We start from the raw sequence: 11,955 nt of genomic DNA on the forward strand, positions 1-11,955 counted from the left end.
GTGGGGGGGCAAGAGCGGGGGGTTGGGGCTACGGTCAGGTCCCTCCCAGCCACAGGCCACATCCTTGAGGGGCCGTCACCCACAGTAGCATGCTAGTTAGAACTTTCTTAAAGAGGAGGCACTTCCACTCTGGCCCTCCACTCACCACATCACATGCCTCAGGAGTTAAATCTCAAGCCTTACCCCGGAGAAAGGGAGACCATGAATCCAGGTACAGCAGGGCCCCAAATCAGGCTGCATTGTCTGTGAAATGACAGTTTTGCGTTCAAAGCATCTGTCTCCAGGATTGCTAAGCCCCCTAAAGGGGAGATAATGAGTGGGTATGATTATTTAGATGCTAATGAGCTGAGGTTTTTATTTTAATTTATTTAAATGTTAACTGATTTAAGCACACCAATCAGAGACAGTTTTATCAGAGATTCTTCATCCCAGCGGAGTGAGTCTCAGGGTTAGGGAATGCATCAAGGATCACCTGGAGGGCTTGTGAAGACAGGTTGCTGGCCCTCCACCATGGAGTTTCTAATTGGGTAGACCTAAGATGGGCCTTGAGAACCCTCCTATGAAACGAAGTCCCAGATGGTACTGGGGCTACTGGCGTAGGGACCACACTTGAAGAACCACTGTCCAGGTCCACGCACAGTGTGGCTCCCAGATGGCCAACATGGTTTTATCCACTGGGAGTTGTTAGCGATGTAGAATCTTGAGCCCCATCCAGACTCACAGAACCAGAATCTACTGTTTAACAAGATCCCCAGGGGCTTCCCTAGACACAGTAAATTTTGGGACACCTGCCTTCTTGGCAATGCTTCCCATACTTGCCAGCCAGAGGAATCTCTTGGAGTGGTGAAGATTCAGAGTCTGGGGGCTGCTCCTCTGCTGACTTGGATTCAGAAGATGTGGGAGGGTCTCAGGGATCTGAGTCTAGCAAGCCCCCTCAGGTGATGGTGACGATCAGGGAAGCCTGGCTACCCATTGGGTCTGTGTTCCTCAGAGCAGACCCAAACCCCAGAGCCAGAAGAGAAGCCTCTCCCTCCGGGATCGTGACGTGGCAGCTGCTTCTCCCCCACAAACAGGAACTTGGGGAAGGTGGCTCCTTGATGGTCTGTGATGCCGTCAGAGGAAACGGGTGGTTGTGAGAACCACAGAGCCTGCAGATGTGAGCCGGGAGCCCTAAGAACCCTGCAGCAGAGCTCAGAGATGTGGGTCCTGCTTCCCCGCCTGGCTGTACTTGACAGGGCCACCTAGTCAGAGGTCTCTGAGGAGCACGGGGGTCCTGTCCCATCCCTGGGGTACAAACCACTACCACGGGCAGATGCCGAGCTCCCCAAAGCTCCCTGAAGACTCTCTCAGGCCAAGAGGTTTCTGGGTGGCCTAGAACTAAGGACATTGGCAGACTTCTAGAAGACTTTACACCCCACTGAGAGCTCCAACCTCTTCAGCTAAAACATGCGTCTTAGCTGGTCCCCCATCCCAAGACTCTGATGACAGGAAACCAGTAAGTACGCTTGATTTTGTTTTCTGATGGCCTTGGGACTGTGAGGAAGGATGGTCCCCTCAAGACTGGGAGTGGGCTATACAGTTGGGAAATAAGCTCAACGGGAAGGGCAGTTGGTTCTGCTGAGGCTGTGAGAAACGGCTTCTGAGGGTCCTCCTCTTCCCCTTTGCTGTTCCCTCCAGCTGCTTTTCATGCCCATTCTGGTCTCATCTCAGTTCCCAACTTGCTGTGTGACTTGGGGACCCTCTCTGAGCGATAGCCGTATGGTGTCAGTGGATACGAGGAGTCTAGATTATAACCTCTGAAGGCACATTCAGTTCTGGAGTCTACAGTTCCTCTCAAAAAGGTCTTCAGCTGATCTTTCTCAGCTAAAAGGGAGGGCAGGGGTTCTCCTTTTAGCTCAATCCAAATCCGTGACTTACCTCCACCACTGAGAAATTATTTTCAGAAGCACAAACACACAGAAGACTCAGATTGTAGACCCAGGTCTGCAATAACCAGCTACCAACAGAGCGCGAGGTCACTTTCTCTGGGCCCTGGTCATTGTTTGGAATGGTATTCAAACCCTGGGATCTCTCAAAAGGTCAAGTGCGATGATCAAAACAATGTGGGCGGTGGGTATGCTGACCTCAGCTGTCTTTAACTCTTCCGCCCATGCCTGGGCCCCTGCAAAGTGCCTAACATGAGTAAGTTGTTCAGATACTTACACAGTTATTATTAGATTCTTCTCTTTAAGTTTGGGCCAATACCACCTCCTCTTCCTAGGTCTGCCCACCCCCGGTCTTCATTTTGCCCCCAGACGTCTTCCCGACCTTGACCTGACCTGGTGAAGGGAGCTGGCAGAGTGCTGGGGGCTGGCAGCCTGAGCGCAGGGTTCTCCTGCGGCCCAGCCCCCACCTCTACCTGCAGCGGGAAGAAGCCTCTGGGTTTAGTGTGGTTGGTAACTGTGGTGACTTTGTCTTGCTCAAAGAGAAGAAAGCAACCTTCACTGAGCACACTCTCCCTGCCAGGCTGCTCAGCTTCTCACAGCCCGAGGTATCAGTATTATTCCCAGATTCACACATGAGACTCAGGGAAGTCGCGTGCTTTGCCTGAGGTCACACAGCTTGAGTTTGGTTGGTCTGAATTAAGCCCTCGCGCTAGCCAGGCATGATCTGTCCCAGGGGTTTTCTGGACCCATGTCTGTGCCTCATACCCAAGGGAAGGAAAGGCTGGGAGCAGCAGGACTGTTGAAAACCTGACCATGAAAAGCTGCCTTGACCTTGAGGGAAGCAGAGACCCCAGGAGGCAGCAGCACCAGCTCGGGCTGCCAAGGTTTCAGGATTTCCAAGTCTGAGCAGGAAGTGGCTGCCAGGAGCCATCCCCTAAGGGTGGGCCTGAGCTACCCAAGGAGGGAGAGCAAACAGATCCTGTTTTCCCCGTGTTGATGGCAGGAGATGGCAGATGGTTTCACAGATAGATGTTCTAACCTCTAAGGCAGGACCTTTACTCCTCAGACAGGATGGCTGGTGAGGCCACGGGAGCCCCTCCATGATCATGGCGAGCAGCTGTCCTCACCCAGGGGTAGGGAGATGTTCAAAGGCAGGATGGAGCCTGCCATGTCCCCACACTGGTGTAATCGTGTCCTGTCTGTAAGGAAAAGACTGAAACTGTCTCAAAGAATGAAACCACCTTCCTGCAGCGTCTTAATAATATATTGTTTGAAAAAATCAGCATTACCATGGAAACCTGAGAATTTAAATTATTCTAAAGATAATGGGCAAGATCCCCTGGAGAAGGAAATGGCTATCCACCCCAGTGTTTTTGCCTGGAGAATCCCATGGACAAGGGAGCCTGGCGGGCTACAGCCCATGGGGTTGCAAGAGTTGGGCACAGCTTAGAGATTAAGCAATAACAAACAAGGATAAGACACCTATCCAAAGAGCTTGTAATCACTCCATCCATTTAGGCAATGTTCATCAAGTGCCATCGGTGGGTGAAAATGCCGAGGAATTGGGCAAACAGAGAGGTCCTTGTTCATAGCATGCTATGGAATCGTGACTGGTTAAACAAGCACCCCAGCACATGAATAATTAAAAATTGGGAAGAGCACAACAGGGAGCCAAGAGGGACACAAGGGAAGGTCCCCAGAAACAGCCTCTGGTGAAGTGACATTCAGGGTGTGAGAAAGGAAAAGCAGGCACCGGCCAGCCTCTTCACACGCGTTATCTCTCAGGCCCGTATGGCGGGTGTCGTTATCCCCTTTTTCAAACGAGGAAATGGAGGCAAAGAGAGGGAAATGGTTCGACAGCCAATCCTGTACAGACTTGCAAGTCACCACTGTGTCATACGGCCTCCCAGGCACCCTACTCTGCCCTGTGACACTGGTCACTGTGCTTGGTGTCACCTTAGCTCACAAGACGCGCCAGCTCCCAAGTCCCCTCAGATCCCCCTTGCCCACCCAGCCATGGGTCCCGGTGTGCCTGGGATGAATGAACTCTGTCCTGTCATTGGCCCTTGCCCCCCAGGTGACAGAATGTGATCCCAGGTCAGGCAGTGGTTCTGAGGAACCATGGAAATGAGCAGCTAGGGCTGGGGGATTCAGGGAAAACTTCCTGGGGAGGGTGGGATACAGACAGGCCGGAAATGGGAAAAGGGTCTTCCGGCCAGTGGGAGGGGACTTCACACAGGGAAAGGCCCAGAAACATTGAATGGAGCATGGCTGCAGCATAGAAAAGATGGGATGAAAAGAAAACAAGGTCTGGTTTGCAGAAAGCCTTCAGAGGCTGGTGGGGAGGGGCTGGAGCCTGGTCCTGATGGGAGGGATCTCGTTCCCTTGTGTCGGCCAGGAGGTCAGCAGGGCTGAGCTGGGGCAGGGCGGGGTGGAGGAGGGGTGGGCAGGAGCAGGAGGAGGCGGGGGTCTGGGCACCAGGCTCGGGGAGCCATGGCGCGTCCCCATCACAGCATCTCTTTCAGATTTCTCTTGGCGATGTGCTCCTGAGTGTTCTTCTGAGGAACGATGGGAAGTCAGCCCAGCAGGGGGAAAGCCCTTCCAAGCCCAAGCTTCAGCCCCTGTGTGCAAGGCCAGAATCCTGAGCCCATGCAAGCAGGTAGGCCATGGGCCCCGGGGCAGCCAGGGCCTTCCTGACCAGCCACTCCGACACAGCTTTAAGTATAAACACAGCTTCGAGCGTTCACCTCCCCATGAACCCCACAGCCAGGGTCCCTGCTCTCGCGGAGCGTACATATTAATGGTCAGAACATTAACCCAGATAAACTAGAATATGTGAGAGGGTGACCCAAGCGAACTGGAGGGTGTGATGGGCCCCAGGCGTCTCCCAAGGCTTCCCTCCTCCCAACTCAGCTTATCCAGAGACTGAGCTGCAGCTCTCAGACCAGCCCACTTCCGCTGCTCTCCAAAGCTGCACCATCCATTACCACAGCCACTAACCTTATGTTGCTATTTCAGTTTAGACTGAAATTAATGAAAATCAAAGATTCAGCTCCTCAGTCACACCAGCCTTATTTATTTTAAGTGCTCACCAGCCGTATGTAGCTAGTAGCTACCTTATTGGACAACACAATTATAGAACATTTCCATCAGCACAGAAAGTTCTGCTGGATGGTGATGCTGTTATCCTGAGAGGTGCTATGAAATACTTGAAGCAAAATAGAGCTATGATGCCTGGAAAAATGAATTCATACAAGGCATAGGCTAAACCTATCACTGTGGTTTTCTAAGGCAGTCGTGACTAAAAATGTCTGTTTTTATGATGATTCAGTTCAGTTCAGTTGCTTAGTCGTGTCCGACTCTGCAACCCCATGGACTGCAGCATGCCAGGCTTCCCTGTCCATCACCAACTCCCAGAGCTTGCTCAAACTCATGTCCATCGAGTCGGTGATGCCATCCAACCGTCCCATCCTCTATCGTCCCCTTCTCCTCCCGCCTTAAGACTTTCCCAGCATAAGGGTCTTTTCCAATGAGTCAGATGATTAAGATGATTAGGCCATCAAAATATCCTGCAGTATCTAATACTTTGATGTTAGAACTATAGCCCCAGTTTTTTCTTGTTCCCTAAAACAGCCCACAAATCCTTTCTAACATCACTTTCTGATTTGGGGTTTTGATAATGCATTTGTCAGCAGCCCCCAGAGAGAAAGAGAACTAGTAGGGTATGTGTGTGCACACGTGTGTAAGAGAGAATTTAAGAAATTGGCCCACGCCCTTGTGGAGTGGCCAGTCTGAAGTCTGCAAGGCAGGTCAGCAGGCTGGAGACCAGGGAGGAGCTGATGCTGCTGAATTCCAGAGTGGAGCCTGGAGACAGGATTCTTTCTTCTTCGAAGGACATCAGCCTTTTTCTCTCAGTCTTCAACTGACTGGAGAAGATCCACTCACAAAGTGGAGGGTAATTCAAACCCTACTGATTTAAATCATTGGAAAAGACCCTGATGCTGGGAAAGATTGAAGGCAAAGGGAGAACGGGGTGGTAGAGGATGAGATGGTTAGATAGTATCACTGACTCGATGGACATGAAGCTGAGCAAACTCTAGGGAGGACAAAGAGGCCCAGCGTGCTGCAGTCCTCAGTGTTGCAAAGAGCTGGACACAAGTTCTGAACAACAACTGACTTAAATGTTAATCTCCTCTAAAAAACAGCAGCATGGCAGCCTCTAGACTAGTATTTGACCCAATATCTGAGTACTATGGGCTAGCCACTCTGACACACAAAAGTAACCATCACAGATAACAAGATTACTGTAAACCATCAGCACTTTTAGGAGGAAGGACATAGCCACACAGGTAAACAGAAGTGGGAGAGTGCAGAGCCACAGTCTGGATGTCTGGGTTTGGCAGGTGTTGCCCCCAATCTGAAGAGTCCTCTACATTGGCGGGAGCGTCCTTTCCACTTCTCTGCCCCCATCCCCAATATCCTCCTTTCTTTTTTTTTTTATTATTTGTTTTCTTTCTGGCCACACCGCACAGCCTGCAGGATTTAGTTCCCCGACCACAGATCAAACCCATGCCCCCTGCAGTAGAAGTCAGTAGTCCTAACCACTAGACCCCCAGGGAAGGCCCAGTATCCTCCCTTCTTTAATACCAGCCTCCCCCAGATCCCAGATCCAGGTGTTATCGACACCTGGACCCTGCAGACACCTGGTGGGCAGGCAGCTGCCTCCTCTTTGCCACTCACTGTGCACCCAGAGTGTGGGGCCCTGCAGGAAGAGATCTGGAAACCACACAGACCTCCACCTTATTTCCTCTGAATCAAGCCACAGGCAGTGCCCTCAAGGTAGCTCTGACTCACGGCGAGGCAGCTGAGAGGGGTGACCCCCAGCAGGTGTCCTGGGGCCCTCCCTGCCTGTGGGAACAGAGGGGAACTGGGTACCCCCCTCTCCCAGGGTCTCCAGGGGAAGGACGGGCCACAGCTGTGAACAAGGCAGGCATAGCCCCTGAGACAGGAGCTAAAGCAACCATCAATTACAATTGTGTTAGATTTTAGTGACAGTTTTAAGGGTCTCTGATTCAGAGTGTGGGCTGAGGGGCTCGTCAGGGAGGGGACATTTCATTTAATCCAAGGAGTGAAGAATGAAGATGACTCAGCCACTGGAGGGGACCCGTCAGGGGGCAGCATGTGCAACTCAGTGGCTCCTGAGGATGCAAAGCCAGGGCTTCCAGAAGGGAGAGGGGCCCTTCTGGCCACCTGCTTCCATTCTTGTCACAGGACACCCTCCCCAGACTTACTCGCACCGTGTATTCGAGCATCAGGCATTCCCCTGCCCCGTGGGATGGCCAGGCCCCAGGGTCTGAGGACTCTAGTCTGGGGCCAACAAGGGGATCTCCATGTGGGTCTGGGAGAATATGCAGGAACCGGTCCATTTCCAGAATCTCAGTCTCACTCTGTCCATGTCCCGGAGGCCCTCAGCCCCCATAAAGAGTCCAGCTCTTTGTCTGCCCCGCCCCATCCCCTGGGTCCTTGTCTGTCCTCTTCTGTCCCTCCCTCACTTCCTGGGGCCCCAGCTCTGTCTAGAGGGCCTCACAGAGGCCTCTCAGGCCCTGAGGAGCATCTGTGGGTTACATAAACCTTTTTTCTGGCCCTGACTGCTTCCCATAGCTTGATGCAGAGGCCCCTACTGAGATGGGATGAGGAGGAAGGGGAGGGGGCCACTGGGGTGTGGGTGAAGGGTGCTCAGTAGGATGGGATTTTTCAGTAAAAGTGGGCCTGGACAGGCATTAGGAGGTCTAGTTAGATGGGACAGGCTGGTGCCCAGTGGGGTGAGGGGATGAGCATCCTGTGCTAAAGGTAGCTGCTTGCCTCCTGCTCTCCAACCTCAAGATTAGGCCTCAAGGCCCCTGTGTTCTCAGGACCAGTCCTGGTGGCGTGGCGTGGGGTAGGGGTGGGGGTGGCTTGGCATCCTCTGTCTCTGTGACTCCCTCTTTGAACGTCAGCCTCCCAGGCAGTCTGGGCCTTTCAGAGATGTGCTGTGCAGGCCAGTCCACCCTCCCTGGGCCCAGGAGCAGTGCCCCACGGGTGGAGAAGGACTCCCGGCAAAGCGCCCTGCGGAGCCTCAGTTGCTTTGCTGTGTCATGGGGCTGAACAGAGATGATGCATACCGCAGGTGCTCAGCAAGATATGGCAGGTGTGTGACTAGGACACTTGACAGAGCCATGCGTTCCTGCTGGGCACCTGCTCTGGGCCAGGCCTGTCACAGTGGGCCTGGGGCTGCACTTCTGAGGGGGCAGCGCAGATTTGCCCCTGTTGCTCAGGACAAAAGTCACGAGAGAACCACTCTGCCCATGTGCAGGCACTCCAGAGTTACAGCACCCTTCCAGATGGGTGATGTCCTGGGCCCCTCCAGGAACCCTCACCCCCCATGTCCCCCTCCCAGCCCCTCAAAGCTGGTCCATCTGGTAAACACCTCATCAGTGCCTTTCAGAAGCTGAGCTCAGAAATCTAGGCTAATACCTGCTTAGAACTGTCAGTTAGCTATCAAAATCTCCTGTGATGATCTGTGTAAAAATGGGGTTGTAGGGACTTCCCTTGGAGAAGGCAATGGCACCCCACTCCAGTACTCTTGCCTGGAAAATCCCATGGACGGAGGAGCCTGGTAGGCTGCAATTCATGAGGTCGCTAAGAGTTGGACACGACTGAGCGACTTCACTTTGACTTTTCCCTTTCATGCATTGGAGAAGGAAATGGCAACCCACTCCAGTATTCTTGCCTGGAGAATCCCAGGGACGGCGGGGCCTGGTGGGCTGCCATCTATGGGGTCGCACAGAGTCGGACACGACTGAAGCGACTTAGCAGCAGCAGGGACTTCCCTGGTGGTCCAGTGGTTAAGAATCTGCCTGCCAGTGAGGGGGACATGGGTTCTATCCCAGGTCTGGGAACTAAGATCCCACATGCTACAGGGCAACTAAGCTTATGCGCCTCGACCGCTGAGCCCACGCACTCTGGAGCCCATCCTCCACCCACTGCCGCAAGAAGCCCAATCACTGCAACTAGCTAGAGAGTAGCCCCTACTCACTGCAACTCAAGAAAGCCTGTGCACAGCAACGAAGGGCCCATGCGCTGCCACAAAGACCCTGCACAGTCAAAAAAAAAAAAAAGGGGGATTGTAGTCAGGAGCCCCACTCCCTTTGCCACACCAGTCCTTTCCCTGAGGGGCCCAGGAGATGTCTGGGTGCCCTGGGCTCTACACAGCCCTGTGGAAAAGCATCAGATCCAGGCACCCCTTGGGAGCCCAGCAGACATGCCACCCCGGGTGCCTGTGGGAGGACTGATGGAAGAACCCAGCCTCCACCAGAACTCACATTCTGGCCCAAGGGTGACCACCTCTGTCCCTCCCTCCAGAGAGGAGCCGGGCCAAGGCCGTGGCCCTGGGCAGTTTCCCAGTGGGCGAGCAGGCAGAGCTGTCGCTGAGACTGGGCGAGCCGTTGACCATCATCTCGGAGTAAGTCCTTCCGAGGGCGGTGGGTTGGATGCTCTGTCCCTTCCCCCAGTCCCTGAAGATGCACTCAGGGGTGGAGGGGCCTCTTCCAGGAGAAAAGAGCGTGGCCTTTGGTGCTGAGCTCACACAGGTGGAGTGTCTACAGCTTGACACTCCTGCAGGGAGAAGCAGTGGGGAGGGGCTCTGAATCAGACTACGTGCTGCCCAGGAGATACCTGGACCGGCTGGTGCAAGGAAGCCTGGGACACTCAGGTGGGACAGGTGGCCACAGGACCCAGCCTGGGGGGTCCCCGTGAGTCCCCCAGGGGCACTTCCCAGGGCTTGGCCCTTCTGAGAAGGGGGCCCCCTCGTCCTTCTCTCTCCAGGGATGGAGACTGGTGGACGGTGCTGTCGGACGTCTCAGGCAGAGAGTACAGCATACCCAGCATCCACGTGGCCAGAATCGCCCATGGGTGAGTCCCCATCCCAGGCCCTGCCTCAGGGGCTTCCTGCTGTCTCCTCCCACAAGCCCAGTCTTATCTGAGCAGAGCTGGCGTCAGAGGCCAATCAGGCCAGGACCCTGTCCTTCAGAGGGGCTGACAACTGACTCTCTCAGGTCAGCTTGTGAGGCTTGGGAGCCCAGGGGAGGGGGCTCACGAAGGCCTCATGGAGATGTGGCGCCTGGTCCTTAGAGGGTGGCCAAGAATTTGGTGAGGAGGGCACAGCAACCCACTCCAGTATACTTGCCTGGAGGATCCCATGGACAGAGGAGCCTGGCGGGCTGCAGTCCATGGGGTCACAAAGAGTCAGACATGACTGAAGCGACTAACACACACGCACACACAAGAATCTGGTGGTGGAGAATGCTGAGCATCAGTGTGCCCAGGGAGTCTCCTTGGGTGGCCTTTCCAAAAGGCATTTACTTGGGAGGATTGGACTTGGGCACACATGGTCTCTTACGAAGTGCGAGCCATCTCTCGCCAAGAGTAAGGGACAGACTGACTCCTTAGCAAATTCTGTGTCGAGAGAGAAAGGCAGTGAATAACCTGGAGCCAGGAATGTGTCACTGAGTGCGCTGTGACAGCCACTCTTCAGTTCTGAGGCAAACTTAGAACTCAGGGGCGGCCTCACTTTTTGAAGCTCACGGGATGCCTGGCTCTGATCCTGAGACATGAGAACCCCTCATGGAATCAGTTCACACAGAGGCAGGGTGAAGCCCACATGGCCTGCGTGTCTCTCTGTGGCCTGGGCCTGCTGGGCGGAGTTTTGTGTCCATAGCTGACACTGAAGCTTAAACCGAGGAAACACTGACTACCTCTGAGAGTCAGTCCCCTTTCTGGCCACGACTTCATTTGCAGCCTCTTTATGAAAGGATGTGTTTTATTTGCTATAAAATTAGGCTAAGTTTGCTGCTGGCACCAAGAGAATCACAGCTTCTTATTTAATTGGGATCAACTCAACCCTGACTCTGGCTTAGACTGTGGAATTTCACGGAATGACAGCCATTTTCATCAAATCGGCTTCTTAAGGCTTTGCTTGGGCCCGCCCTGCCTGATGCTGAGAAAGATAGAAGGCAAAAACAGAAGGGGGCGGCAGAGGATGAGATGGTTAGATAGCGTCACCAACTCAATGGACATGAATTTGAGCAAACTCTAGAGATAGTGGAGGACAGAGGAGTCTGGTGGGTTACAGTCCATGGGGTCACAAAGAGTTGGACACGACTTAGCCCCTGAACAACAGCAACAACCCAGGAATGACTCTGGGGACAGTGTGAAGCAGATGGACTAGTACGCCAAAAAATTCCTGCAAAACTTCCTTGAACTTTCCATGGCAATGGAGTCCCTCGTGGACATATATGGGTGAGGATAAATGAAGAGAGGAAGGAAGATGTGGGCCCAGAATTATCAAGAATCCCAGCATTGGAAGCACGTATGAAGATCTGTGGACTATGTAATTTTTTTTCTCAAAATTTTAGACTGTCTTGAACATTATAGTTCCAAACTTTCGACCCACAAATAATCTCCAATCGAAGTGAGATTTCAGGATAATGAGTAAATGTTCACCTGCACACCGTTTGACTACATAGTTAAACTTTAAACTTCAAATAAAATATTCACTAAACTTAAAAAAAAAAGAACAATTCTTAGAGAGGTGAAGGCTTAGAAATGTGAGTGAATGGCATACGGGTGCAGGGGGAACTGGGCGGGTGACAGGAGAGGATCTGGGATCACCTAACCTGCCCCCAGACCCTGGCCATTTGGGAATGAGGTCTCCAGTCAGAGAAGACTGGGGCTGACCCCGTGAGACTGTCCTCTGAGGGCCCTGGAGCCAGGACCAGGACACAGCGGCGGGGCCTGAGAGACCCCGAGGCCAACTCTCCATGGGACGGTTGGAATTGGAGGTCCACAGAGGCAGGAGAGGCTCCAGTAGGGTCTTGGCCCACCCACCCCCAGGCTGACCCCCGACCGTCTCTCCCCACCCCCAGGTGGCTGTATGAGGGCCTGAGCCGGGAGAAAGCTGAGGAACTGCTGCTGCTGCCTGGGAACCACGGAG

At 53.6% G+C, this 11,955-nt stretch overlaps 1 protein-coding gene across 1 annotated transcript in view; it reads left to right on the plus strand.

Moving 5' to 3' along the window:
• The first annotated feature begins 1,136 nt into the window (after window positions 1-1,136).
• SLA2 (Src-like-adaptor 2) overlaps window positions 1,137-11,955 on the plus strand; it is a 25,488-nt gene continuing 14,669 nt past the window's right edge. Inside the window, exons 1-5 of the mRNA XM_010829216.1 lie at window positions 1,137-1,495; window positions 4,451-4,584; window positions 9,327-9,426; window positions 9,789-9,875; window positions 11,888-11,953. Coding sequence (XP_010827518.1) covers window positions 4,494-4,584; window positions 9,327-9,426; window positions 9,789-9,875; window positions 11,888-11,953 — 344 coding nt within the window. The 5' untranslated portion in view covers window positions 1,137-1,495; window positions 4,451-4,493. The remainder of the gene's footprint in view (window positions 1,496-4,450; window positions 4,585-9,326; window positions 9,427-9,788; window positions 9,876-11,887; window positions 11,954-11,955) is intronic.

The sequence above is a fragment of the Bison bison genome, unplaced genomic scaffold, assembly GCF_000754665.1.
Source record: "Bison bison bison isolate TAMUID 2011002044 unplaced genomic scaffold, Bison_UMD1.0 scf7180017864500, whole genome shotgun sequence".
NCBI lineage: Eukaryota > Metazoa > Chordata > Mammalia > Artiodactyla > Bovidae > Bison > Bison bison.